Source organism: Sturnus vulgaris, chromosome 2 (genome assembly GCF_052056855.1).
Source record: "Sturnus vulgaris isolate bStuVul1 chromosome 2, bStuVul1.hap1, whole genome shotgun sequence".
Lineage (NCBI taxonomy): Eukaryota > Metazoa > Chordata > Aves > Passeriformes > Sturnidae > Sturnus > Sturnus vulgaris.
This window is the reverse complement of record NC_142244.1, coordinates 33648371-33673998: the sequence shown is the minus strand read 5'-3', so window position 1 is coordinate 33673998 and position 25628 is coordinate 33648371. Positions and strand designations below refer to the sequence as shown.

At 47.5% G+C, this 25628-nt stretch overlaps 1 protein-coding gene across 1 annotated transcript; it reads left to right on the top strand.

Moving 5' to 3' along the window:
* Nucleotides 1-1142: 1142 nt before the first annotated feature.
* Nucleotides 1143-25416, top strand: LOC106859819 (alpha-2-macroglobulin-like protein 1). The gene is made up of 36 exons (XM_014887333.2): nt 1143-1354; nt 3497-3683; nt 4021-4183; nt 4596-4648; nt 4958-4978; nt 6230-6383; nt 6825-6909; nt 7464-7584; nt 7696-7813; nt 8648-8757; nt 9105-9275; nt 9724-9948; nt 10056-10119; nt 10654-10799; nt 10955-11104; nt 11931-12128; nt 12791-12878; nt 13502-13655; nt 14448-14676; nt 15036-15159; nt 15334-15455; nt 15857-15908; nt 16303-16386; nt 16749-16925; nt 17230-17311; nt 18159-18315; nt 18893-18967; nt 19124-19295; nt 19767-19981; nt 20353-20568; nt 20968-21083; nt 21720-21810; nt 22105-22173; nt 23386-23488; nt 24158-24199; nt 25239-25416. The coding sequence occupies exons 1-35, from the start codon at nt 1284-1286 to the stop codon at nt 24196-24198; spliced, it is 4404 nt and encodes a 1467-aa protein (XP_014742819.2). The 5' UTR covers nt 1143-1283; the 3' UTR covers nt 24199; nt 25239-25416.
* Nucleotides 25417-25628: the final 212 nt, after the last annotated feature.

Below are 25628 nucleotides of genomic sequence, written 5' to 3'. Positions count from 1 at the left end.
CCATGTCTGATCTTCCTGGGTACAGAATCTTTTCCAGGGCAGTTCCTGCTACCTATGCCAACTCCTCTCATAGTTCACTGTTAGACCTTTCCAAATAAAGCATGACATTTTATGTCCACACATATTTTATCAAATCTCTACTTTACATGTATCCAAGATGGATCCCTAGTCTTCTGGCGGATTCCCCTAGCCATAAGGTGATTCTACACTGACACCACCACCCATCTCCTCCAGACTCTTCCCAGGCACTGCACCCTTGTGTTTCCATCTCCTGAGTGGCAGCAGTGAAGTGCACAGGGCTTGGATGAATCTGCCTTCTAGTTACAACCTCACTTGAAGGTGGATGTCCTCACTCTGTCCTGGCCCCTGCTGCATTTTAGCAGAGCACAACCAAAGGTACACAAGCACAGAGAGAATTTGCCATCTACCCATGCCTTGCTCCTGGCTGAAGCAATCCCCTGGATTTACTTTGGCACAGTCCCCATCTGTGTGCTTAGCACCCACTCTCTTAGACCACAGTCTGATGTAACAGTGACACACCAGCCTTTAACCTAGCACTGACATTGCAGATAAACCTCAGGTTTAAAGCACTGCATGTCACTGATCTGGGAGCATATTTGAGTCTCCAAAATTAAAATGGGGTTTGAGTTCAAGTTTAAACTAGAGACACAAAACACAGAAAGCCAACTAAAAGATAACAAAATTCTTCCCTTCCTCCAGGGAGGAATGGGGACACTGGCAGAGTTGCATGTGAAGCCTGCACTGGTCTAGCTGGAGGCTGCAGGTCAGAAGCAAATAAAGCCTAAGAAGTTCTACAGAAGAAGAACCACGGAGAAAAATCCACTGACATCACAAAGAATTAGTGTCCAAATGTTTCTGATGACGTCCCAGCAAAAAAATTGGGAAAAAATATTTTAAAATTGGCCCCCTGTACCAAATGTAATAACTAAGTACTGCTGCCAGCAGCTGTGCTGCACAGGGCAGACAAGCCCTCTCCCAGAAAAACACCAACAAGCCTTACAAAGTCTGGAAGCAGCTGCCTCTGGTTTGTAGGCAGTAAACACTGTCGCCACCCCTTTCTCCCGCCCACATTCCAGCCACCAGCAGCCTGATCTCCACCTTGGTTTTGGAGCCAAGGGAGGAACGGGTGTCTAGGCAGGGCGGGAGTTGCGTGCTCCTTCTGCTCTGGATGAGGGGGAGAAGGAAGACAGCAGGAGCAGGGGTGAAGGGGGTACTGAGGAGTGGCTAAGCTTTCCTTGGAGGAATTCGACCTGCAATCGGCTATGTGGAGGATCATCTTCCTGTGGGGCTGCATCCTTCTCCTGCCTAGCACGGCCGGGATGCCTGCAATGCTGTAAGAACTTTGCAAATGTGCTCTGGTCTGTGAGGGATCCTGGCGGGGGGTCGCAGTGTGACAGAAATGGGACAGAAGTCTTGAGGTGAGGAGTGTTTTCCCAGAGAGAAATAATTTCTCACATTCCCAAGGTTTTCCTTGGTTTCCATATGCCCTTTCCCCACATTCCCCCTGCTAATTGGCTCTTCCTTTAGTGCCTTTGATGTAGACCGTGTATTTCAGCGAGGACTCAGGCAGAACAACTCTGCCAGCTTTCTGCATGTGCTTAATTCTGGCCTGCCAATATATCATGTCTCCTGCTGTGTTCCAGAATATGTTTCCTTTGGGCTAAGCTTCTTCCCAGAGTCATAGGTCACCATTAATAGTTTAGTCAGCAAAGCTGAGTGTCTTTACAAAGTGAGCAAACATGAGCCCAGGTATCTGGTAGGGATGCTCTTGGTAAAGCAGTGTGTTCATTCAGTCTTGGCCATCTGCTCCCACCACGCCTTTTCTCAGACCTCTGTCAAGGACAATTCCCAGCACAGCTTCTCTTCATATACTTTGTCAGGAATGCAACTCCTGTTCCAGCAGGCACTGCTGTAATGCCCTGGCTTGTGAACTTGTTCTTGCTTTTTTGAAGGCGTTTGCTTTTGCAGCCATGGCACAAATGCAAACAGAAGCATGACTGTGCTTGAACAATAGATGAGATGTTACAGTGAAAATACAGCAGTGGGTTCCCTCCTGCTGCCTGTGGCATGACATGCACAGGCCCAGTTTTAAGAAACTTCTCCAGTGGGAGTACTTCCTCTAGGACACGTTCCATAGGCTGACAAGCTCCCATGCAAAGGATGTGCTACACTGCTGTCTGCTTGCCCCTGGTACCTTCACTTGAAGCTTTGCTTTATGGAAATACCACTTGCTTAATTGGTGTCTGCTGTCCTGCCTGTATTCCAATTTTTTTTTTGTAGATTCATGATCCAACTTGGATCTTGGATGACAGCCCCAGAGATGTTCTTTCTTGCTTTTATAGCTCAGAAGGCAAGGACAAGGGATGAATTGTTAAAGGGGTGTAAGAAAATGTTCCAGAGTAAAGGATAATTAAGAGCAGGGGAGGTAGGGGATATTTCAAGCAGTGGATTTTTAGTGCTCATCCCATCCTTTGGCACGAGTGGCAGGAGGGAGGTGCCATGAGTCAGCTCAAGTAGGAAAAACAAAATGTTGTTGGTGTGTGTTTTGGGATCCTTGAGGCAGCTTGGCAGCACTCAAGTGTGACAGCAGTCAAAGGCTCCTGGCCAGCAGGACTTTGACTCCCTCTCGCCAGGGTGCTGAGCTCCAGCTGAGAACTGCCAGCAGGTCACCTCCCTTCCTCCTGCTTCTCTGATCTTTCCAGGCCCTGCCCTCTGCTTCCTACAAAACATGCTGCTGGCTGAGCCTGTCCAGAGGCATGAGTGGGAAGAGTCAGTGATAACAATTTTGAAATTTGCTTGAATGTTGGCTTTTTGTTGGTCCTAGATGCTACAATACAGTAAAAGATGAAAACAAACAAACTGTGAACAGCTTTTTGGTGTTACGGAGGCAGCTGAGAATAGATGCAGAGATGGGAAAGCAGGAGGAGTGCAAAGAGGACAAGAGTGACAGGAGCTGAAGTGAAGGTGCTCGTGAGTCTCTGTGGCTGGGACATGAAGCTGGGACACTGGGTCCCTCACACAGGGCATTGTTTCTGAGCCCAAGAGTAGTAGGAAAACCTGCCAACAAAACTGATGGTGATAATGTAGTGTGGTTCAGTGAAAACACTCAAGACTTGGGAAACCTGCAGGAGAGCCAAGCTGCTGCTGATCCCTTGGGTGACATGGGGAGGTCCCTTCAGCTTATTTTCACTTTCAATTTGTAAAGCAGTGACTTTATGATTTTATATGTGTGTGCAGCATATAGTGCTGCCTCACTGCCAATGTCTGCAGTACCTATACAGAAGAATAGTCCTGTCCCACTGGTATCATGACAGTGGAATGAAGAGACCAGAAGTGTGTTAGGAAGTACCTAAATGCAGGTCAAGACCTGCCCTCTTAGAAAGTCAGTTTAACCTGACTTTTTTCTTTTTTTCTTTTTCTTTTTCTTTTTCTTTTTCTTTTTCTTTTTCTTTTTCTTTTTCTTTTTTCCCAACAGAAACTATGCTGTGGCAATACCATCTCAGCTCTACTACCCCTTCTCAGAGACAGTATGTCTCCAGCTCAGCAGAGAGCAAGCAGTCCCAATCCATGTGTCGGTCACCTTGCAAAGCAGAGCTGGGAATGAGACTCTGATCACTCAATCCGTCTCTCAGTTCCCCTTCTTTCATTGCACAAGCTTCCAGGTAAGGAAGATACTTTCAAGGGCTCTCATTAGGGTGGATATTGCATGAGTTCTGCTCTTGCTGGCAGGAATGCAAAGAATTGGGTCTTCCCATGAGGACATCTTAATTGGCCAGTGAACCTTCTGCTTCAGCCTACATAGGTCTGCCAGTGTCCTTTTTGCTGTGTAGCCTCACTGATATTTTACCCTTCTAGAAAACTTTTTGAAATGTTCCATGAAGTCTTTTCAGGCAAGACAAACTAGAGCAATCCAAAAGTAATATCATAATTGTTATTCCAAAACCCTCAGGATCAGTGAAGGAGATCCACCCTGGTTGATGGTTATAACTGTACCTGCAGGTCCCTTCTCCTGTTGGAAACCCTGATGAAGTGGCTTTTGTTGTTATCACAGTCTTGGAAGCCAACTCAGAGTTCCAGAAGAAACAGAAAGTCCTAATCAAGCACGCAGACAAGAAGACTTTTATCCAGACAGACAAACCTGTGTACAAACCTGGACAGATTGGTATGGACAGAATGCCTATATCTTGTGAGAGAGACAGTGCCACAAAATGTGGGGTACTCTCTAGTCCTCTGAGCAGGACCTGCTCAGGAGGGGAGATGGGCCACAGGCTTCCTTCTGGACTTTGAGGGGTTTGGGAATATCTCTCCTATGTCAGCGTGCCATGTGACACTGTGAAAAGGGCTTGTGTGTTTTCCTTGATGCTTGAGAAAAGGTTTAGAAGTCACAGTGTTGTACTCATGAGTGCTCCAGTCAAAGCCATGACTCTCTATCAGGGCCCTAAATGGCTCTATCTGCTGCCCACATCCTCTCAGTGAAGCATGTGTACACATCTTTCTTAGCCTTGTGTTCTTGTTATTTACTATGGAGAGACTTGATTTCATTTCAGCCAGTCCTGTTTTCTTTTGATTTATAGTCAAGTTGCGGATTGTGACCTTGGATCGGAACTTTATTGCCAGCAGTGAAACAGTAAGTCAAGAGGAAAGGTACCCGAAGTCTGGAAATGTTATCAGCTGCCTGCATGTCTTCTAGATCAGTGCTTGGCCCAGCCAGGAGATGTGTGTACAGGTGGTCTCAAAATTGCTTTTGGTGCTTACAGTGTTGGGCACCACCTGCAAGACAGGAGCTGCTCATGATGTTGGGTTATGGGCAATCCCTGGGAATTGCTTAGAGAAGACTGGTGGATGGTTGGTTGGTTGGGGAAATAAAAAGCCCAGGGAGGTGGATGGTAACTTACCTGAGAGCATCCCACCAGTAACTGTTGTTTCCTCCCCACAGCAGCGCCTGGTGGAACTGAAGGTAAAGCTCCTACTTTATTGGAAGTGATGAACTCTTCTCACCTTGGGTAGGACACAGGTTTGGAGATGGTGGTAGGGAAATACGAGTGCAGAAGGTCAGTTACCTTGGAATGAATAGGAACAGTCTTTGACTTCTTGACCTTCCTTCATTCCATGTCCACAAAAGTTTGTCAGAGCAGTGTCATGACGCTGATCACACAGGGATCCTTGCAGTAAATGATGGGTGCCACTGAAAACCAGCAAACCTTCCTAGAGTGGTTACTGGAATTCTAGTCCCTCTAGCCTATGAATTGAAGACTTGTAAACATCCTGAAGTTTCCTTAAGGAGACTTTTACAATTACCATATAAAAAACAAAAGTTTCACCAGTTAGTGTTGTGACCACACAGCTAGAAACACTTCCTAAAGCATCTTTCAGGCTATTATTCTTAAAATCTGTTTAGTGTCATCTCTGTGCTGAGGAAAGACATGTGAAAGTGATGGTGGGGTTTGTAATACTCATTCAGAAAGGTCAGAGTCCCAACTAGCAATGAGCAGTAGTTAATGTACATGTCATACCCAGCAAAGAATCGTTACATGAACACATGGCTTCTGACACATCTCTGCAATACTTCGTGCCAGTTTAGGCAAATGTAGCGCTCTGATCTGGCTTCACCTTTTCCAACAGCAGTGCCCACTTGCTCCACATCAACTCATCACAGAGCTCCTGCTGGCTGGGCAGTGTGGCTGTATCCAGAGTTCTGCATCCTGCTCTCCCAGAACCAGCAGTGGTCCTTTGTGACTGGGCCTCAATGGTTCCCCTGCATGGAGTCCTGGACTAGTTTTTCCATTCTTTCCTGGGGATTCAAGACATCAGTCCCTAGAAATCACTCCCCAGTAGCTGGTGCCTTAGGCAGAATGTCTCCACAGTGACATTGTGGGCTGTGCCAGCTCAGGCGACCTCAGAGATCTCTAAGAAGGACCACTTCTTTCTCTTAATGAGACAGGCAGGCAGTAAACAGCAGTTTTGCAGCAGTCAGAGATGGCAGTGCCACCAGGGAACAATGATATGGTGGATTTACTTTGTCAACGAGACAGGGAGAAAAGTCATTTCCTCTTTGAGCTTGGACTCACCTGAGCACTGTAGCTGTGCCATAGACCTGGGCTCTCAGGAGAAGGGAATATGTGGTCAGACCAGGCCCTGGTATCTTGGACAACCTGCAAGAGAGTCTTTTTGCACTGGAAAATAACTACTGTCTACTACACCTGTGCAGGACCCCAAAGGGAACCGGATTGCACAGTGGCTGGATGTTACACCTGTGGGAGGCATTGTGGATCTGTCCTTCCCGCTGGCTGCAGAAGCACCGCTTGGAGAGTACACCATCAAAACGCCTGACCTCACACGCACCTTCAGGGTAGAGGAGTATGGTAAGAGTCTCAGGAAGTGGTGGCAGCAGAGAAAGGTGCATTGCCAGCCTCCAGCCCCCCCTCCCCCCACACACACACAGCTGGATGGGCCGTGCAGCTGTGAACAGCTGTGCTGGTTGTGCTGTCTCCTGGGAGGTGCAGCTGCCTGCCCATAGGTGTAATCACTGACCTTCACCCAGGCCTGCTGGCTTTCTCCTGCCCCATGTCCTGAGGATGGCACCGAGACAGTGTACCACAGCTGTGCTCTGGGGAGGAAGCAAGCTGCCTAACCCATCCCATTCTCCTAGCTGGGCTGCTGGTATATTCCTACCAGGCCCTGTGCTGGTAGTCAGAGAATGAAAGGAGAGATTTTTTTTTTCTGTAAACAGCCACTCAGGAAGGATTGGAGCAAATTAATTCTTTCTATTCTCACTGAATTATATTTCTCTTGCTTTCACACAGTGCTGCCCAAGTTCAGTGTCTCCATCCAGATGCCTCAGGTGGTCACCATCCTAGAGGAAAACTTCCCTCTCCACGTCTGTGGCATGTGAGCTGACTTATCGTGGCAGAAGGTGCATTTTTACTGGTTTGGAAAATGCACAGCCATCAATAACTGAGCTCAGAATGGTCTTTGCCAACCCTACCCCCACCCCAAGAGTTGATACCCTGGCATCCTTTGCTAAGCAATTCTCCTGGACTCTCACCTTTCTCCATATTCTCTCTCTCTGCTTTCTCTGTGAGTCTGAAAGTGTGGCAGTGCATTCCCTCAATGTAGCAAGTGCCCTACAATGCAGCACCTCTGCTGTATTTGTGAGTGACAGAGTTGCAGGAATAATGGCTTAGCTTGTGGCCAGCACAATGTCCCCTAGCCCTGCCCGGTGGGACTGGTGTTGGCTTGGAGAGAACTCCCTCACCACTGCCTTTGTCTCAGTCTGGTGAGGTCATTTGTACTTCTTGGCCTCCTCTGCTGCGCTGGTGACCCATGAATATCCTGCAGGCTGCTGGGCTGTACAGCTGCAAACCACAGGATAAAGCTGACAGTGCTCACTCTTGAGCCAATGTGTCTGTGTGAATGTGAGTCCTCTGTGCTCCCTTTGCCAGGTACACCTATGGGAAAGCAGTCCAGGGAAGTGTGAAGGCTGTGGTGTGCCGCAAGCACATCCGCTATAACCGGAGATCTTCCAAAGCCAAGCGCAGTATTTGTAAGGATTACACTGGCGAGGTGAGCACGTGGGACAGCCACCCCTCTTGCAAAAGGGACGGAAGAGAGCAAAGAGACAGAATACTCTTTTGCCTTCATGACTGGTTAACAAATATAATTTCATATTCCCAGACAAATGAGGATGGCTGCTTTTCCACTGAAGTGAGCACTAAGATTTTCCACCGGAAGCATGGTGATAATTATGATTTCAACCTGGAGGCTGAGGCTTTTCTGAAAGAAAGTGGAACAGGTAGAAAAAACTGATTATACACTTAGTGGAAAATCTTCTGTTTTACACTCATAAAATGTACTTTTTATCTGTAAGATAATTGAGTTCATCCAGTCTTGATGCCTGCTCTGGCAGTCATTTCCTTTTAACAGAGATGGGCAAGAGCTGCTTTTTCTTGTCCTCATCACATTAAAAATGTGTGCAGAGGTGGGCCAGGCCAGGTTCTCTTGTTAGTAAACCTTATTTTAGGACAATCCATTGGAATGAGATGTTATTCAGAGCAACTAGAGATAACCAAGACCCTGAATGTGTACAGTTATTAGTTCCTCATTAAATTTATCTCCACACCCCAGATTGGAAGATAAGGTTTCTTATAAGGTTCTCTCAGAAGATTTTGCAAAGCCTTTCTTACAAGAAAATGTTTTGCAGCCCCTTGCCAGAAACAGTGACACACATTTACTTAACAAACAACTGCAGTGATTTCAGATGGACACACAGGACAAGACATCAGACTGCGAACTGACGTGGGAAAGGCAAGGAAAAATGCTGCCTTCTGGTGGCTGCTGTGAGGAGGGAAGGAGAATGGAAGAGGACAGTTATGAGTAGGACCATCTTAAAGTGGGAAAGAGTGAGAAATGTCTGGCAGAGACGTCCAGATAGACTGCTGTCATTCTGTCACATCAGAACGTAGGAGGCACTACAGCTGAATATGTGTGTGTGTTAAGTGACTCCTGAAGTTGCATGGAGAAACTACAATCCTCTGTGAGGGACAGTCCACCCCTTAACTGAGTTCATCCAATCTTGATGCCTGCTTAGACACGATACTTACCTGCATGTGCCCCCTGTCTTTCCCAGGGGTGGAGTTCAACACCACTGAAAACTGCAAGGTCACTTTTGATATCACAACTCTCCAGTTCTGGGGGACAAGCTACTACTATCAGCAAGGAGCTCCCTACTATGGAAATGTGAGTGAAAAGAAGAAACATGGAAAGCCCAGGGGCTGAGCCTAACCAGGTGGCAGGTACAGAAGTGCCCGGGGATCCCTTTGTTCTGCGCTTCCCAAAGCTGCCAGCACAATCCTTTGTGCCAGTCCCTCCTTTGACATATCTACCAAGAGATTATCCAAAGGTGTGACTGCGGGATCTGTGGCTTTGCCAGATGAGATGGTTGCTGCATAAATGGGGAAGGGTTGGAGAGGTTAAAATTCACACCGAGAGTCCCTTTGCAGAGAGGGGGACTGGGACTTCTACTGGGAGGTGAATTTTCAATCCCGAGGCCTCCAATTCTCTGACTGTTCTCTGCATTGTTACAGCTGGAACTCAAAAGTGCCAATGGGACACACCTGAAGAACAAGAAGGTGATTCTTACAGTGTCCTATGGAAGCAGGAAGCAGACCAAGACCTACCTCACGGATGACACTGGGATGGCCTCCTTCGTCTTGGACACATCAGCATGGGACAACAGCAGTAAAGTTATACTGCAGGTTAGGAGCCAGTTACTGCAAACCAGTCTGCAGCTAAGCAAGTAACTAGAATTGAAATGCATTATAAGGGCTGATCCATGCTAATACTTATCCACATATACCAGGACAGAAGCAAAGGGCTCAGTGGTTTGATCCAGGGACTAATAAGCCACTTTACATAGTCAAATGATCTGGCTTGCTCCCAGGGTAGCAGCAGCATTGCAAAATTTCAGACTGCAGCCAAAGCCCTAGTCGTGTACAGCTCCCTGTTCCTGTTTAGGCACTGGTTATCCCAGAGTGTGGTACAGCAGACAATGCCAGGCTCCACAGAAGGGGAGTGATTGAACTTGGCATAGGTGGAAATAGACACCTTACCCTGGGACAGTTCACAGCCCACTGTTTAGTCAGTCTTGGTTTTGGCGTAGGAGGAGCTGCAAGAAATGCTCAGACGCTTTTTCCTGTGCCACAGGCGAGGTCGCAGCCGGAGGACTCGAGCGCTCGGAACGTGAAGGTGTCTTACGGCACCGCATCGCTCCCGCTCAGGGCTTTCTACTCCTCCAGCCGCAGCTCTCTGAGGATCCAGCCAGTGCAGGCAATGCCAGCCTGCGGGGATGTGCAGCAGGTCCCCGTGCACTACCACATGCTGGCCTCAGAGCTGGGCCACAGGGCTGCCAGAGCACGCTTCTACCACCTGGTGAGTGCGGGGCAGCGCCGGGTCTGTGTCAGCACTGGGCCCCTTGCTGGCCCAGAAACGTGGAGCAGAGGCACTCTCAACCCTCTGTTCTGTTCATTACCCTTCAGGTTATGGCCAGAGGGTCCCTTGTGCATCATGGCCAAACTACAGTGCTTCTTGATCCACCATCAGGTAAGAGCATCTGACTACCAGGAACAGTTTAAGAAATCAAGGAGAAAGTCTTTCCAGCCTAGATGGACAAGGAAAGAACAGAGATATGAGACTACCAGAAACCACAGAGCTGGCACAAAAAAAACCTATAGGACATATGCTATCTTTTTTCTGTCTTTTAATTTCCTTTTTTTTCTTTTTTTTTCCTTCTTTTTTTTTTTTTTAATGCTGATCAAATGATGAAACTGTCAGAGTTTGTCTGCCAAGCAGGAAATTATCAGAGACTTCCAAGGTAAATTATGGAGTCTTTCTGGGCTCAAGTACAAAGTCTTCCAGGTGCTCACTGTTGCCAAGGTGTGTCGTGATATAAGGTCACTGCTATAAAAACCTTCATCCTGGCCTAGCTGTGGTCTCCCCAGAAGCAAGGCAGAATAGTTTTTATCCAAGAATCTGTACAGAAATATTACAGAGGAAGAGCACGTTACTGCTGTAATCCTTGGATTGCAGACTTCTTGTATCTTGCCATACTTTTTCAATTTTTCCTTCCTCCTTCAGGTCAGTACAGTGGGGTTTTCAACATCACTCTGCCCACTGACCTGATTTCATCCATGGCTGTCCTCTTTGTTTACATTGCCTTCCCTGAGGGACAAGTGGCAGCTGACACCTTCCGTCTGAAAGGCTCCAGCTGCTTCAGGAACCATGTAAGCAGTGCATAAAACATACAGGGGCAGGTAGGCTAGAGGGTGGATAATGATCTGCAAACTGGCAGTAGATATCCAGCAGAACCCAACAACCACAGCTTCCCCTTTCCTTCATCTCTCAGTATTTGCAGTCCCCCTTTCTTCTGCTGTTTCAGGTGAAGCTTGGCTTCTCAGACACAGTGGCTCTCCCAGGGTCGACTGTCCGTCTCCATCTGCAGACTGCACCAGGCTCCCTGTGCAGCATCCGTGCAGTAGACAAAAGCGTCCTTCTCCTGAGGCCAGAGGCTGAGCTTTCCAAGGATAGTGTGAGTCACTTCAGTGCTGACTGTTGCTAGTTAATAAGGCATGGTGGATATACCAACAAGTACTTGAATGGGGTCAGGGCATGGTTTAATGAGAAAAAGTGAAGGCCAACACCAAACACCAGCCAAAATTTCCAGTGTCTACAGAGAGTGGGTTATTCTGTTAGAATAACCCACTGCCACCCCCAGCTACAGCCTGAAGTCACATCCTTGTTAAACTTACAGTGCTTTACCACAGTGGCAAGCAGAAGGCAAGAGGCATCCATCTCCTGAACCGATCCATGGCAGCACTCTGAAAAAAAAAGTGTTTAAAAAAATGCCAAGTGTGGGATAAGCTCCATGTCTTTGTTCCAGCTCACATGAACCAGACAGGCCTTCCATTCACAGAGTGGGCTCTAAGTGGTGTATTGGAAGTGGAAGGGTCCCTTTTCTCCTCTAGACCTTGGTCTAAGGACACCTGAATTGCCTCTTGACACTGTCTTGGTGCATCCAGGATGTGTCTTCAGCCAGACAAGAAGATGTCCAGTGTTCCCCCCATGCAGGGAAGGTGTCCTTAGCGTTTGCATTGAGTGCACAGGTACAATTATTAAGCTAGAAGTGGCCACAACTATGCAGCCATACCCCAGAAGGGCTCATGTTCTTCTCTGGTGCTATACCTCCAAAATTTGTGGAGGCTCTTCATAAAATTCAAAACCCTTTGAGGCTGGCTTTTTTTTGTGACAGGTGGGATCTGAGTTCAACCTCTGAGGTCACAGAAAATCTCTGGATAGAAATGAAATTCTTCCCACCTCTCACCCTGTCCTGTACTGTTTTCATTCTCTCTCTACAGGTGTATAATATGTTCAGCTATGCTCAGGAGCAGCTCAGCACTCTCACAGATATCTACAGTGACTACTGCACTATCCACAAGAGCCCAGGAATCAGTGATGCCTCTCAGACCACCCTTTCACCAGGAATGATATCACCATTCATGTACAACAGTTACTCTTATGCAGTGTCCCAACCAGATGTTTATGAACTTCTGAAGGTAAATCTAATTTCCAGAAAGTCTGAAATATCAAAGCTGACCCCTTTTGTATCCCAGGCCAGCACTGGGTAGCTTTACAGATTGTCTTTCCTGCAAATGCTGGTGACTTCACGATCTGAATTTGCTAAGCTTCTGAACTAAAAGATCAATGACAGTCTATGTTCCCAGCATGATAAATTCCAATTGATCAGGCAGATTCCTAGAATCCAACTCCCCATTAGTCCCCTTTAGACTTTCTAGGGATTGGAAGCAGAGAGGATTGTCAGCCTGTGTCAGAGAAAATTGGAGGTTGGAAAAGCAAAGTACCTGAGAGAAAAGGGGGACCCAGAGAAAGGAGAGAAAGAATAGCAGAAAGGAATGGCAGTGAAGGATAAAGAAAAGTCGGGGTTAGGGTGGGCAGCAAACTGTAGTGCCAAAATAATGACTTTGTGTACAGGCACGCACATGCAAGTGGTCACCCCCACAATCCTTTGGCGTGAGGAGCAGGCTCTGGGAGCAGGACAGTTCTGCCTTCTCTCCCAGTATAAATTTGCAGGTTGTACTGAGGTGCAACAGCACAGAGTACCTGTGATATGCTGGGAGGCAGGGGAAGAGACAGACCCTCAGACACACCAACCCCTCCACAGAAATATACCTTCTTTTCTTCCCCTTCTTTCCTCCAGAATGCAGGTCTAACATTTTTAACCAGCCTTAAAATCAAGTCTCCAATTGAGTGCCGCATCCAGGACACTTTTGACCGCGACTACATGTGTACATCTCGATTTTTCCTGTTTCTTTGGAGATCACGGGTAACATATAGGCTGCACATGGGCAGCTGAACATGCAGTGTACTTAGGAGATGGGGATGGCTTACAGAGACGAGTGGGAGGCTGCACAGGAGTTGTGCTCCACAGGGAGACGGGAAAGGCCTTGGCATGAGTGTGTCCAGTGCGCTGGAAGGCAGAGGGGTGGCTGCAGGGTTCAAACCTGTTTGGAAGCTTCAGCTGGTGAGCAGGAAGACAATATGGTCAAGGAGGGAAATGAGGCATCTGTCTCAGGAAAGAAAATCTGTTTGTAAGACCAGGAAAGGTCTTTCTGGAAACCAGAGGATGAACCAAGATTGGCATTGGGCAGTATCTAGGCTTTTCTGCAGGGAATGAGAGCAAAACTTTGAGCAGGTAAAATATCTCATGGGGGAGCACACATATATTGGAATTCCCCTGGCCTCCTGGGTTGTCTTGCAGAAGACAATAATGGAGTTGAGAGTGTCATGGAGAGGATAAGGGGGTTTGGGCTGAGAGTGGGAGGGATAGAGAACTGAGCTTTTCTTGACTGAACTCTATCCTGGTTTCACAGTTGCTCTGCCTTTGAATGAATGTTTGCATTCCCAATAGCTTTTGATGAGCTGGCAGACTTGGAGAGCCTGTATGCAGAACCAGATGCTGCTGTTGAAGCTGCTGAGGCAGAGCACACCGAGCTGGGCAGCGAGTCAGCACCAGCACGTACCTGGTTCCCAGAGACATTCATCTGGACTCTGGTTCCCATCAAGTGAGTAATCGCAGGCTGTGGCTCCACAGGGACACAGACTTTCTACCTGACACAGTAGAGGGAATGGGCAGGAGCAGAGACAGGGCATTATTGCCTTCTGTGCACAAAGTAAAAGAGGGAGCTATGAAGAAGTGGATAAGGACAACAGAGTTTTGGTTCAGTTCCTGTCTCTGCTTGAAGTTTTCCAAATGCTTCTAGGAATTTAACATCACACACTCTTGCAGGATGTAAGGGGCCTCCACAGATCCATAGCTCAACATTCTATACAAGGCAGGTCCTTTTAAATCAAGTTGTAGTAAAATACTCTGTATCTCCAAGGATTGAGATTCCTCAAACTGTGTTTCCATGTTTGACCATTCTCATGGTATTTTCTTATGTCAGGTCAGAATCTCCCATGTTCCAGCTATGTGTTACCTTTTATCCTGTCAATATGCACCTCAGAACAGACATGTCCCATTGTCTCCACACCTTCCCAATAGGAAGTGTCACACTATACTGCATGGCACAGACTCTGTGTATAACACAGACCCCCCCACAGAGCCCTCTGTGCCCACACAAAAGAAGAATTTCAGGTGCAGCACTGCTCAGAAGCAAATTTTGGGTTGCATTTTCCTCTCAAGTCATTCCTTGCCCACCTATTTGCTATCCTTCCTATACCTCTGTCCTACTTGCCAGGAATCCCCACACCTTCATACGCACTTCCATTTCATAGTCTGAATTTCTGCTTTTTTCTCCCCATGAGAAATTTTTCCAGGGTGGAGACAAACCTCTTTCCCTCTGTTTTCTCCTCAGTGATTCAGGGGCTGCTGAGCTAGCTGTCACAGTACCTGACAGTATCACAGACTGGAGAGCCATGTCCTTCTGCACCTCGGAGAGCCATGGGTTGGGAATCTCGGAGACCATCAGCCTACAGAGCTTCAAGCCCTTCTTTGTGGAACCCACTTTGCCCTATTCTGTTTTCCGGGGAGAGTCATTTCCCCTGAAAGTCAAAGTCTTCAGCTACCTGAAGCAGTGCATGGCGGTGAGTGGCTCCCTCCAGGATGATTTGGAGCAGAGGAATGCATGGAAACCTCTTTATTAATAGAGACCCAAACAAAGGGGCTGCCTGCTTAGACCCTGGGCAAAAGACGCCAAAGAAGTTGTTCAATTTGATTCCACACAGAGCCATCACTGACCAGTTTATCCCTTCCCAGAAGCCAAATCTTCCATGATTGCATGTCCATAGGACATTGCTGTTTTCCTGTAGATACTGCAACAGGCCATCATCATGCTCACCCCTGTCTTCTGGGATTAATTGTTATTTGAATCAAAGACCTGAATGAAAACACACAGCAGCAGCAGCAGCTATGTAACCTGAACTCCCTTTTGTTTCACCTCTAGCTCCAGCTTAGCCTGATGGACTCCAGGGATTTTGAATTTCTGCATGAAAATGTCAGGTTCACTCTTTGTCTGTGCCCTGATTCAGCAAAAACATTTTCCTGGGACGTGAAGACTACAAAATTAGGTAAGGGATCAAGGGAGGGGCAGGGGTGGGAAGCACTGGCAGAGCTGCTTGAAGAAGCCAGAGCTGGGCTGGAAGGGAGACTGGCCTACTGTGCAAAGCATGAGTGAGCAGCCCGAGGCTGAGCAAATGGAGGTATAGATGTGCCAACTGGCCTCTTGATGTTCTGTTTTTTAGGGAAGGTGAATTTCACTGTCACTGCTGAGGCAATGGAGCGGGAAGATGTTTGCACGGAGAGTAAAGCTGTTGTGCCAGAGTCCGGAGGGAAGGACACAGTGGTTAAACACCTGCTGGTCAAGGTCAGGCTGCACTGCAGGATTCTGGCAAGGCTGGAGCTGGGTCAGGCTCAAGACAGTCTAGTGGGTGGCTCTGGGAAGGAAGAGTCAGCTGAGGACTCCCTGGGCACATTTCTCAGGGAGACTGGTCCAGGAGCAATTCTAATGGTAGATTGGATTGGAGCTCCTCCACTGGATGGGACAGAAATGTCAGAACTGCTTGCTGGCAGGGCAATGGGGTCAAAGGCCATGCAGCAGCTTAGAAACCTGCTTGCCAGTACAACTTCACTGTTGGCATGGATGTCTCTGCTGTCTGTGTGATGCCCTTTGCCAAGGCCCACAAGGATGGAAAAGTGCTTGCACAAAGGTAAGGTGCTGCACGGCTGCTCTCTGATTTTACCCTTCTCCCTTCTTTTCCCCACCAGGCAGAGGGGCAGCTGGAGGAAAAGACTCACACCTCACTCCTGTGCCCTGAAGGTAGGTGCAGAGGCCCCCACATACTCTCTTACCGGGGCTGTGCTTGTGCACAGAACAAGGAGATCAGATGGAAGCAGTGTGGTGTTTGAACAACTCTAGGACTCTCTGGAGCTGTGTAGGGAGCAGAAAGTCAGGGATTTTGGAGCTTTTATGGGTAGGCAAAGCCATTCATCCCTACTCAGTACTAAAAGCTCCTGGCAACATCAAGCCACAGTCTAACCACATCACAGACCTTCATCAGTGGGTGGCTGGATCTCTGTGTCATCCTCTCTTAAATGCTGATGTCACCAACTGATGAGGTGATCCCAGACCTGTTTACACCATCTCCTGGGGGTCACCTGTAACTCTGCCATCTTCCTCATGCCTGTTGTTCTGATGATTTTGCCATTTGCAGGAACTTCAGCTTCAGAGACAATCTCTTTCACTATGCCAGAGAACATTGTCCTTGGGTCAGAGAGAGCCTACATCTCTTTCTTAGGTGAGTTTTTAGAAGAGTCTTGAGAAGTAATATTTTTCCCTGCAGGACACATCTCTTCTGGTGCCACTGTGTCTTCTTTAGCAAACAAAGTAATGAAAGGGAATATGTACAGAGAGGTGTGGTACTGTCTTCCAGAACAGTATCCTACCTCTCCTATACAAGTGGCACTGGATGGATGTATAATTTCACCAAGCCAGGGGAAAGCCCAGTACCATATCACTGTTCCTACAGTCTGTAGACATCACATAAGCAGAGGTGAACTGAGATCACTGTTAGCAGGTCGTCTGGAGAATCTATGAGACCAGAATGGTTTTACATGCAAAAATACATATGGCTCCCAAAGCTGTGGTTCTGTCCTACAGGTGACATTATGGGAACAGCACTGGACAACATAGATGAGCTTCTCCAGATGTCCAGTGGCTGTGGTGAGCAGAACATGGTTCATTTTGCCCCAAACGTCTTTATCACAAGATACCTTGAAGAAACAGGACAGCTGACTCCAGAAATCAAACAGAAGGCAATTGGCTATCTGGAAAGCGGTGAGTGGATTTCTGCTTGTTAAGCTGGTGATGTCCACTACAGCACTTGTGTGGAAGGAGGCTCAGCAGAGGCCTGGTGCTGAGCAGGATTTGTGCAGCATCGCTTGCCTGACACCATGGTAATTGTGGCAGTGTAAATCAGGCCAGTGCATGTCAGCGGAACAAGCGGTGCACGACCCACCTCTGCTAAATTCCTGAGAGATAATGCTCTCTGTAATGATCAGCAGGATTGGTGGGGCAGGTTGGCACCTGGAGAACAGGACAAGCACACAGCATCTTCACTACCCCCAGCCTCTTCCTGCAGGATATCAGCGGCAGCTCCTGTACAAGCACACAGATGGCTCATACAGTGCCTTTGGGGAAGGAAGTGAGCCAGGAAACACTTGGTAAGCAACGATATCGAGACATAACTGAGGAGCAACATTTTGACCTGGTCAGGCTCGAGCTGGCTTGGATTTTGGTCTGGGGAAACTGAGGCAGTCTGGAGGTTTGAATGGAAATTGCTCCTGAGACCTTTTGGAAGGTGTCATGGCTTAAGCCCAGATGGAAATTAAGCACCACACAGCTGTTCGCTCAACACCATCCTCATGCCAAATCCAAAACATGTCACCATAACAGCTACTGAGAAGAAATTAACTTCACTCTAGCTGAAACCAGAGCAATATGCATCTCTTACTCCATAACATTTATGTCATGCCAGGTTTCATACTCCCCAATAGGCCATCACTTTCCTATTTATCTGTTTCGATAAATATACAAAATCTTTCTCTTAGTCTGCGGAACACCTCTGTCAAATGTGACGATGAAGTAACTTGAAGTACCCCTGTTGGATTGTTTGTTCTTGGGTACCACAAACGAGACTGATTCTGGAAACTTGGCAGCAAAGGAACCTTCTTTGCAGGTTTTCAGAATGCTTGGTGCCTAAAGAGGATTGGGAATGGGTCTGAAGTGAGCTCACTAAATGTCAGCCCTCCAGGGCAACAAAGCACCCTGCTGGAATTAGCAGAGCTCTGAAGGTCTGAAGAATTGAATATTTTCTCTCTTGCTGCAGATGGCTCTGACCTCTTGAGCTCATGTGCATTGCTTCCAGTACTCCATGTGCACAGGGGCTGTGGCCTGCTGGTATTTCTACAGGGAGAATGTAGTAGAAGACCCAGAGACTCTTGTCTCCTCTTAGACACATGTATCAAGTGACAGTTCAGTTCTATTTCCCTCTTCCTTTTTTGGCTCTAGGCTTACTGCTCTTGTCCTGAAGACCTTCAGCCAAGCCCGGGACTTCATCCACATAGATGAACAAAATATAAAGGATGCTGCCAGTGCCCTGATTAAAAGTCAGACTCCATCTGGCTGCTTCAAGAGTGTGGGGAAGCTCTTCAACAATGGTCTGATGGTATGACATGTCCTGGTGGTTCATTAGGTACCTCAGAGCTCCTTCACTTTCTAATCCAGTTTGGGTGCCAAGAAAAATGAACTCTGTTGCAGGAGGAAGGCTCTGAAGTGCCCAGGGTCACCCTTGGGTGACGCTCAGGGTTGTCCAGTCACTGTGGCACTTTTTCAAGTTATCAATGATGAAAGTTTGCATTTGATGATGTGCACCTGGGAACTGAAACAGTGCCCTGCCCTACCTCTCATCTCAAAAGCATGCCAGCTTGCAGCAGGGTTGTGGGAACATCCCCTGGCATTGAAATCTGCTACCGAAAATCTTATGTTTGGGAGGGGAAAGGGGAATGTGCTCAGCAGAGGGAGGGACTCAGCTACCCAGAAGAGATTAGGGAACCCTGGCAGAGAAGTGCTCTGGTAAGCAGGGCCTTTAAAAGTGGCTATCAGTCCTGTCACTTCCTTAGGAGAAGGAATAGGACCAGCAATGTTGCCTGTGCTGGCATTTGCTAGGGGACCAGAAGGCACTGGAAAACTTTCCCCTCTCCCTTCTCACAGCATTCCTCTTGTGTGTGTTGTGTTGTCTGCAGGGTGCAGTGGAGGAAGGCCTGGGGCTGAGCTCTGTGATCGTGATCGCTCTCATACGCTCGGGGATGCCTCACTCCGTGAGTAGCGGCAGCAGGAGCGGGCTGTGTGGGCAGCCTCTCGCAGGCGCTGCCTGGGCTCTGCCTTTGCTTTCCACCCTCTTCTGCACACGTGAAACCTGCTTTCCCTTCCCAAACACCCTGCCCGTAACGAGAGCACTTTCAATTGTATCCTAGGACCCTGTCGTGGAAAAAGCTCTGAAATGTATAAGGGACCTGGTCAATGCTGATCCTGGCAGTCCCAACCTGTACAGCCTGGCACTGGCTGCAAACGCCTTTGCAGTGGCAGGTGACAAGGCCCTCAGGCAGAAAATCCTCAGAAGATTGGATAAGGCTGCCATAATATCAGGTACCATGGACTCTGGGGCAGGAGGGAGGGCCACTGGCAGAACTGTGTGGAAATCCCTGGGTTGAACAACCATGGGAGTGGAGGACAGGAGTAGGTGGGGGGGTGGGAGGATACTGCCAGAGCTTTGTGGGGAGTCCAAATCTTGGCTATCCAAGCCTCACTTTGCCAAGCTGTCCCAGGTTATATCCACACTGTGAGACGGATTGTCTCTGTGGCTGATCTCACAGTCCTGGCCTCCCAGTCACCCAAACCAGGGGAGCTTGTGGAGCTCCTCCCTAGCCTGCAGGTCTAAGGTTTTGCTGGGAAAAACAGGGTGTGGGGAGAAAATAGGGAGCTATGCACATATATCTTGTCCAACTGTATTATATCCAATGTACATATTTGTTTAGTACCTATATACAGAGGCTAAGTAGAACTCCAGGGTCACTAGATACAGCTACCACTCCATAAATGCCCTCACTCCACCTCTAGATGACCAAATATTCTGGAGTCAACAGTCCAAACAGGAAGAAGGTTCCCTGTCTTGGTATCGGGCTCCATCTGTTGATGTGGAATTGACATCTAGTATCCTCATGGCTCACCTTACAAAGTCAAGTTTGTCATCAGATGAAATTAAAAAGGCATCCCAGATTGTGTCTTGGCTCACCAAGCAGCAAAACCCATATGGAGGCTTTGCTTCAACCCAGGTAATCCCCCTGAGCCATCATCATCAGATTTGATGGGTTTTTGGGCTTTTTTTTGTTTGGTTTGTTTGGTTTTTTTTTTTTGGTGGTTGTTGTTGGGTTTTTTGTTTTTGTTGGGTTTTTTTTTTTTTGTGGTTTTTTGAGAGCAATGGGTTCTAACAGCCCATTGTAAAAAAAGAAAAATTAATAAATCAAAAAAGGATGTATGGATTTACTGGTCCTGGGAGTTATGGATAATCCCATGCTAAAAGCCAAAGGGGAAAGCTCAACCTTTATTGTGCAATAGCTGCAGTATGAAGGTGGGAAAGGCTAAGGACTGGGCATGTATAGGAAGCAGGAATCCTACTTTTCCTGATGTTTTTCCCTTTCTTCAGGACACAGTTGTTGCTCTGGAAGCCCTAGCCCTGTATGCAACCAACATCTTCAGCAAGGACAGCCCTGATCTTCAGGTTTCTCTCACTTCCAAGGGGTTCAGCCAAAACTTCCGAGTAGACAAAAGCAATCGCCTCCTTCTTCAGACCGTGGAGCTGCCAGCCATTCCCCAAGACTACACCCTGCGTGTGCAGGGCCACGGCTGTCTTTTCCTGCAGGTAAGCCCAGCCAGGAAGGAAAAAGTCTGTCTGGTGAAAAGCCTTGAAAGCCACAGAACATCTGGCCTTGCTACTTAGCCAACAGTGAAAACAAACTGCTGTAGTAACTTGCAAGAATCTGGGCTTCAAGACTTGGTGGGGGGCTAACTGTGATCCAACAGGAAGGTAATACCTACTCCCCAAATGAAATCTGGATCATCTCCATTCAGCCAGAGCAGCTCCTCTCCTCCAAGAAATCCACCAGGAGCAGTGCACTACTAGCAGAACCTCTGCTTCTGCCACATAGTTTTCTCTTAACACCAATACAAGACAGCACAGAGTAGCTGAGTCTAGACAAGAATAGTCTCCAGCAAAAAGCCCTGCTATTCTCTGCCATCCAGCTTCTTTCTGTCCTGGCAGGCCATCCTGAGGTACCACATCCCTCCACTGAGGAGCGAGGCCACCTTTGCCATATCCGTGCAGACGGAGTGCACCGTGCCCGATGCCACCCGGTTCCCTGTCACCATTCGTGCTCGGTAGGTGACACTCAGTTGCCCCTTTCCTCCCCTGTGCTGAGAGGCTCATGGCACCACACTGGCCTCTTGCTGGCAGGGTTCCCCTTCACTCGTGGGGTCCAAGTGCTGAGGTGACCCTGCTGTGCTCTCCCCAGCTGGATGAGAGGCACAAGGCCCCAGAGGGGTGGCTCAGGCTGTACTCCTGTCTTGTCCCATGCCCCTCACCACAAATTCTCCCAAGGTCTGAGAGTCTCACCCCCTTCTAGGATTAGGTCTCAAAACGCTAATGCTGTGAAGGTCCTGTGGGACTGACACATACTCCTAAGTGTTCCCTCCTCTGCACCCAGTTGACTGTCACACCACTCTCCTCTGCTGCACTCCTGCCAAGAGAACAGGCATAGGATGTCATATTCCCTGCCTTGCCTAAAGAAGGTAACGCCAGAAGGCTTCCAAGGAATTTATTCTCCTTGGCACAATTAAAAGCAAGATCGAGGGAAGCATAAAGATTTATTACAGTACAGAAACAGGGATGCTGACAGGAGAAACACTGGAAAGAAAGGCACATTCCTCCACCTGAGTACCAAAGCTGGGCTGGAGTATCTGGAGATCATGGCTCAGAAAGTAACGTTAGTGCTGTCCCCTGGGTTCCTGCTGCAGCTACACAGGGAACCGTGTGTCCACCAACATGGTCCTGATCCAAGTGGAGCTGCTGTCTGGATACAGCCCCGTGGCAGGTTCACTGGAAGAGGTGAGACCGTGAATTTGTGTCCAGCTGGGATGGGAACAGTAATGGATGTCCATCATACAGGACTGTATGCTGAAATGTGATCATTCCTATGGGGAATGAAAGAGAAACCAGGGTTATTTTCTTCCTAAGAAATCCTTATACTCAAAGTCTCTTCCAAGCTGCACCTTGCCTTTCCCTACAGCAACAGCTTCCCTGGCCATGTAAATATTTTGCCCATACTCTCAAAAGGACAAATACCCCTGAATACTACTTCTTTTTATTAAAGCCTTTCTGATATTTTCCCCCTATTTTCAGCTAAAGAAAATGCCTTTAGTGAAGAAAGTTGAAAGCAAAGCTGACCAAGTCGTTCTCTACCTGGAGGAAGTGAGTGTAATTTGGGCTAACCTCATGCTTAAAGGGGCTATGAACTGACAGCTTTTATTCTTGTTTATTTGGTTTCATTACTATTTTAAGTACCCAGAGCTGTTGTTCCTGCATACCAGTCACATTTGTTGATCTGGAGAAGTGTCAATCAGCAGTTGTTCATCTGTAGAGCCACTTACAGGGCTACTTAACGTGAGTGAAACAAGGAAATCTCTCATGTTAAGCCTAGTTCAAAGACTATTGAAAGTTCATATATATGGTGCCTGATTAGGACTGGGGAGGAGTAATAAGATCCATCTAGTAAATCCAAGCAAGCCTGAATCTTAGAAAGCTCTTAAGCAACCTGAATGCAGCAGAGAACATGCAGCATTGCTCATGGATTTTGCCAAGATAGTTTGAAACTAAACCAGATGATTGTGTGAACAGAAGTGCTCACTCCACAGCCTCATGAATCAACAGATTAACAACCACTCCAGCCTTTTTCTAGTTCCATGAATACCTAAAAAGCACCAGAAATGAGACCTGGCATGTATTTAAAACTCCGGCATTTTTAAGGAGCATTTCTGTGATTCTTCATTCTCAGTTTCTCTCAGTAGGCTGAGCTGAGCTGGCCCCATAGGAAGCGGGTTAGTGTCGTGTAGATGCAGTAGACTTGCAGAGCTGCTGCTTTCATTACATCTACAGCACAGAGCAGAAAGGCAATACAGAGAAATATTTCAGCTCAAGCTGCCAGGAATCACAAGGTGCACCCCAATCAACAGCAGGTCACATAACTACTACCCTACAGCAGATGTTCATCCACAGCTTGTATTGGTCTGGTTAATGATAAGGGTTATGTGAGACTGGAGAATAAGAGCTGATGTCACTGTGAATAAGAAGTAGCCACTGAGGCAAGGTGCATGAAGGAGCTCAGAGTAGAGCTGGATGGGAAGGTGGGATTGGTGGGGAATGCTAGAACTCCATTTAGTAGTGCACACTGAGTCTGTAGGTTTTTGATGCTCCTCATGAGCTGAGTTAAATTTGGTGACCAAAAAGGGGAGATAGTCACAGAATGGGAAGTAAAAGATATTTCTGGGATGGACTAGAAAGCAGAACAGATCTGTAACAGTGGTGACGTCTCCACAGAGCCTGAATGCAAGTAGGTGAAAGGGGTTGTCTTACACGACTTTTCTGTCATTTTCTGTTTTTAATCCTTGCATTTCTTGGTCTTAGCTGACTAGACAGCCTCAAACCTACACTTTCCTGGTGGAGCAGGACATGCAAGTGAAGGATCATAAACCAGCTAATATCAAGATCTATGATTACTATATGCCAGGTGAGTTCAGATGCTGTACTGCAAAAACCGCCCAAATGTACTACTGGAAAGAAAATTCCTGAATTTTGCTGAGTCTAAGACAATACCATCTCAGACATGGTTATCTGACTGTCCCTTAGAAGCTCTCTAGGTATGAACTTAACCTGTTGGTTTTCAAAATGGTAGTCCTCCTCTCTCTGGCTGCAGAACTTGCAGGCCTGCAGCTGGCATGTAGAACCACTGAGGGTCTGGCTCTCCCAACAAGGAGCTGTGCTTTTGAACACTTACTTTGTGGGAGACAGCAAAGGCAGAGAGACCATAGTAAGGGGAGCACTCAGAAGAGTAAGGGCCCTCTTAGAAGAATAACACCAAAATCAACTTGTCCTCAGTTCTGTGAGATTCCTAGTGGGAAGAAAAGCTAGAAATGTGTCAGGGATTGCTATTCCTTCAGAAAGCGAGTAATTCATAACTGTGATGAGCTCTTTGGGACTTGCAGCCTCAGGCCTTGGATGAATCCTGACCAGCTGCAGAGTCATGGGCACACACCAGTGGTTTCATGTGTCAAGTAAAGGGGAGCTGTATCCTGTAAACTGAGGGAGCACCTCTCCTAGGAACAGCAGCACAGTGCTGGATTGCTTCTGTGGGTTTTTGTCAATGTGTCTCACCAGCACTTTCTTTCTTGTCTTCCAGAAGAAACTGCAGTGATGAGCTACAGTGTCCCATGCGAGTGAGGTGAGGGCCCAACACCTCTTTTGTTATCACAGGCATGGTCCTGAAGAATATGGAAAGGGAGGGAGATGCAGGCAAAGAAACTTGCCAGACTGCAGGTCCAGGGTAGAAAGCAATTTGCAGTGCCAAGTAAGGGTGAGTTCCTGTATCCCAGTGGTCAAACTGAGGGGAAGAGAACTCAAGTAGAAGATTTGATGTGACAAGATCATGACAAAGTTGGAGATATGTTCCAGAAAACAAGAACTGCATGTACTAAGTGCTATCACCAGTTTTTTATCACACTTTGCATCAAATACACTTTATTCAAGTCACCACAATTCCCTTTCCTGGCACTTTCCCTGTAGTTTCACATCCTTCCAATCCTATGCACCCGAAGTGCCATGCTCACCTTTAGGCTTGGCACTGAAATGGAGCCAGGCCATGCAGTTTCTCCATCTCAGCCTGGCTTCTGATCCACACTAGGGAATGGACACCTGCCCATCCTCCTTCCATGCTGAGCAAAGACAAAGCTTAAGCTTGACCAACACCTGCCCCTGCTCTAAACTTTCCTTACACCTGTATGCTTTCCTGCCCACAGCCCACAAGACTGGGAAAACCACCTGCTCCATGACTCACCTGTAGGGAGGCACATGGCCCTGTCCTGAGATGTCTGCCACAACCTCCACAGCTATACTGGAGATTCTGACATAGGCTTTGTATAGATAAAGTGGGAGAGAATCTTAGGTCACAAAATATTCTGAGTTGGAAGGGACTCACAAGGATCATGGAGTCAGCTCCTGTCCCTGCACAGGACAACTCCAAGAGTCACACCCTGTGCCTGACAGCGTTGTACAAATGCTTCTTGAACTCTGTCAGTTTTGGTGCTATGACCACTTCCCAGGGAAAGCTGTTCCAGTGCCCAGCCACCCTCTGGGTGATAAGAGCTCTGTCCTTGGCCTGACAGTACCATTTGGTCACAAGGTACAAAAAAGGCCCCTAAGTTCCCAATGATTCGTTTTAATACTTCAGGAGCCTTTTTTTTTCCCCTTTATTGTCTTTACAGGAACAGGGATAGATCCCCCCTCTGCAGTCTCTGTCTGTCAGTCCTTTTTTACCCCTGCCAACTGTCACCACATGGAGATATGAAGAAAAGAGAAAATGCTTGGAATTTCCTGCTGAGCAGTTAGTTTCTGGAAGGCTCAGACTGTGTGTGGCATCTTATTAAAAGTAGAAGACTAGAACTGTCTGATTGAGTAATTATTCAGGTTTACTGTTTTTCTTCCAAACCAGGAAAATTGCATTTAAGAGTAGCTGGGGAAACCTTTTCATGTTCATGTTCACAAAACTCTGTCCCTCCAGGTGCAGTTGTGCACAGGAGGAGATAGAGCATGAAAAAAAAAACCTGATCCATAGATCTAGAAACAGATACTTCCTGTTTCTAGCAGGGAACATG

Coding starts and splice junctions, on each gene's coding strand:
- LOC106859819 (XM_014887333.2), top strand. CDS start 1,284: ATGTGGAGGATCATCTTCCTGTGGGGCTGCATCCTTCTCCTGCCTAGC. Junction 7,814..8,647: donor TCTGAAAGAAAGTGGAACAG/GTAGAAAAAACT, acceptor TGTCTTTCCCAG/GGGTGGAGTTCAACACCACT. Junction 15,456..15,856: donor TTAAACACCTGCTGGTCAAG/GTCAGGCTGCAC, acceptor TTTCCCCACCAG/GCAGAGGGGCAGCTGGAGGA.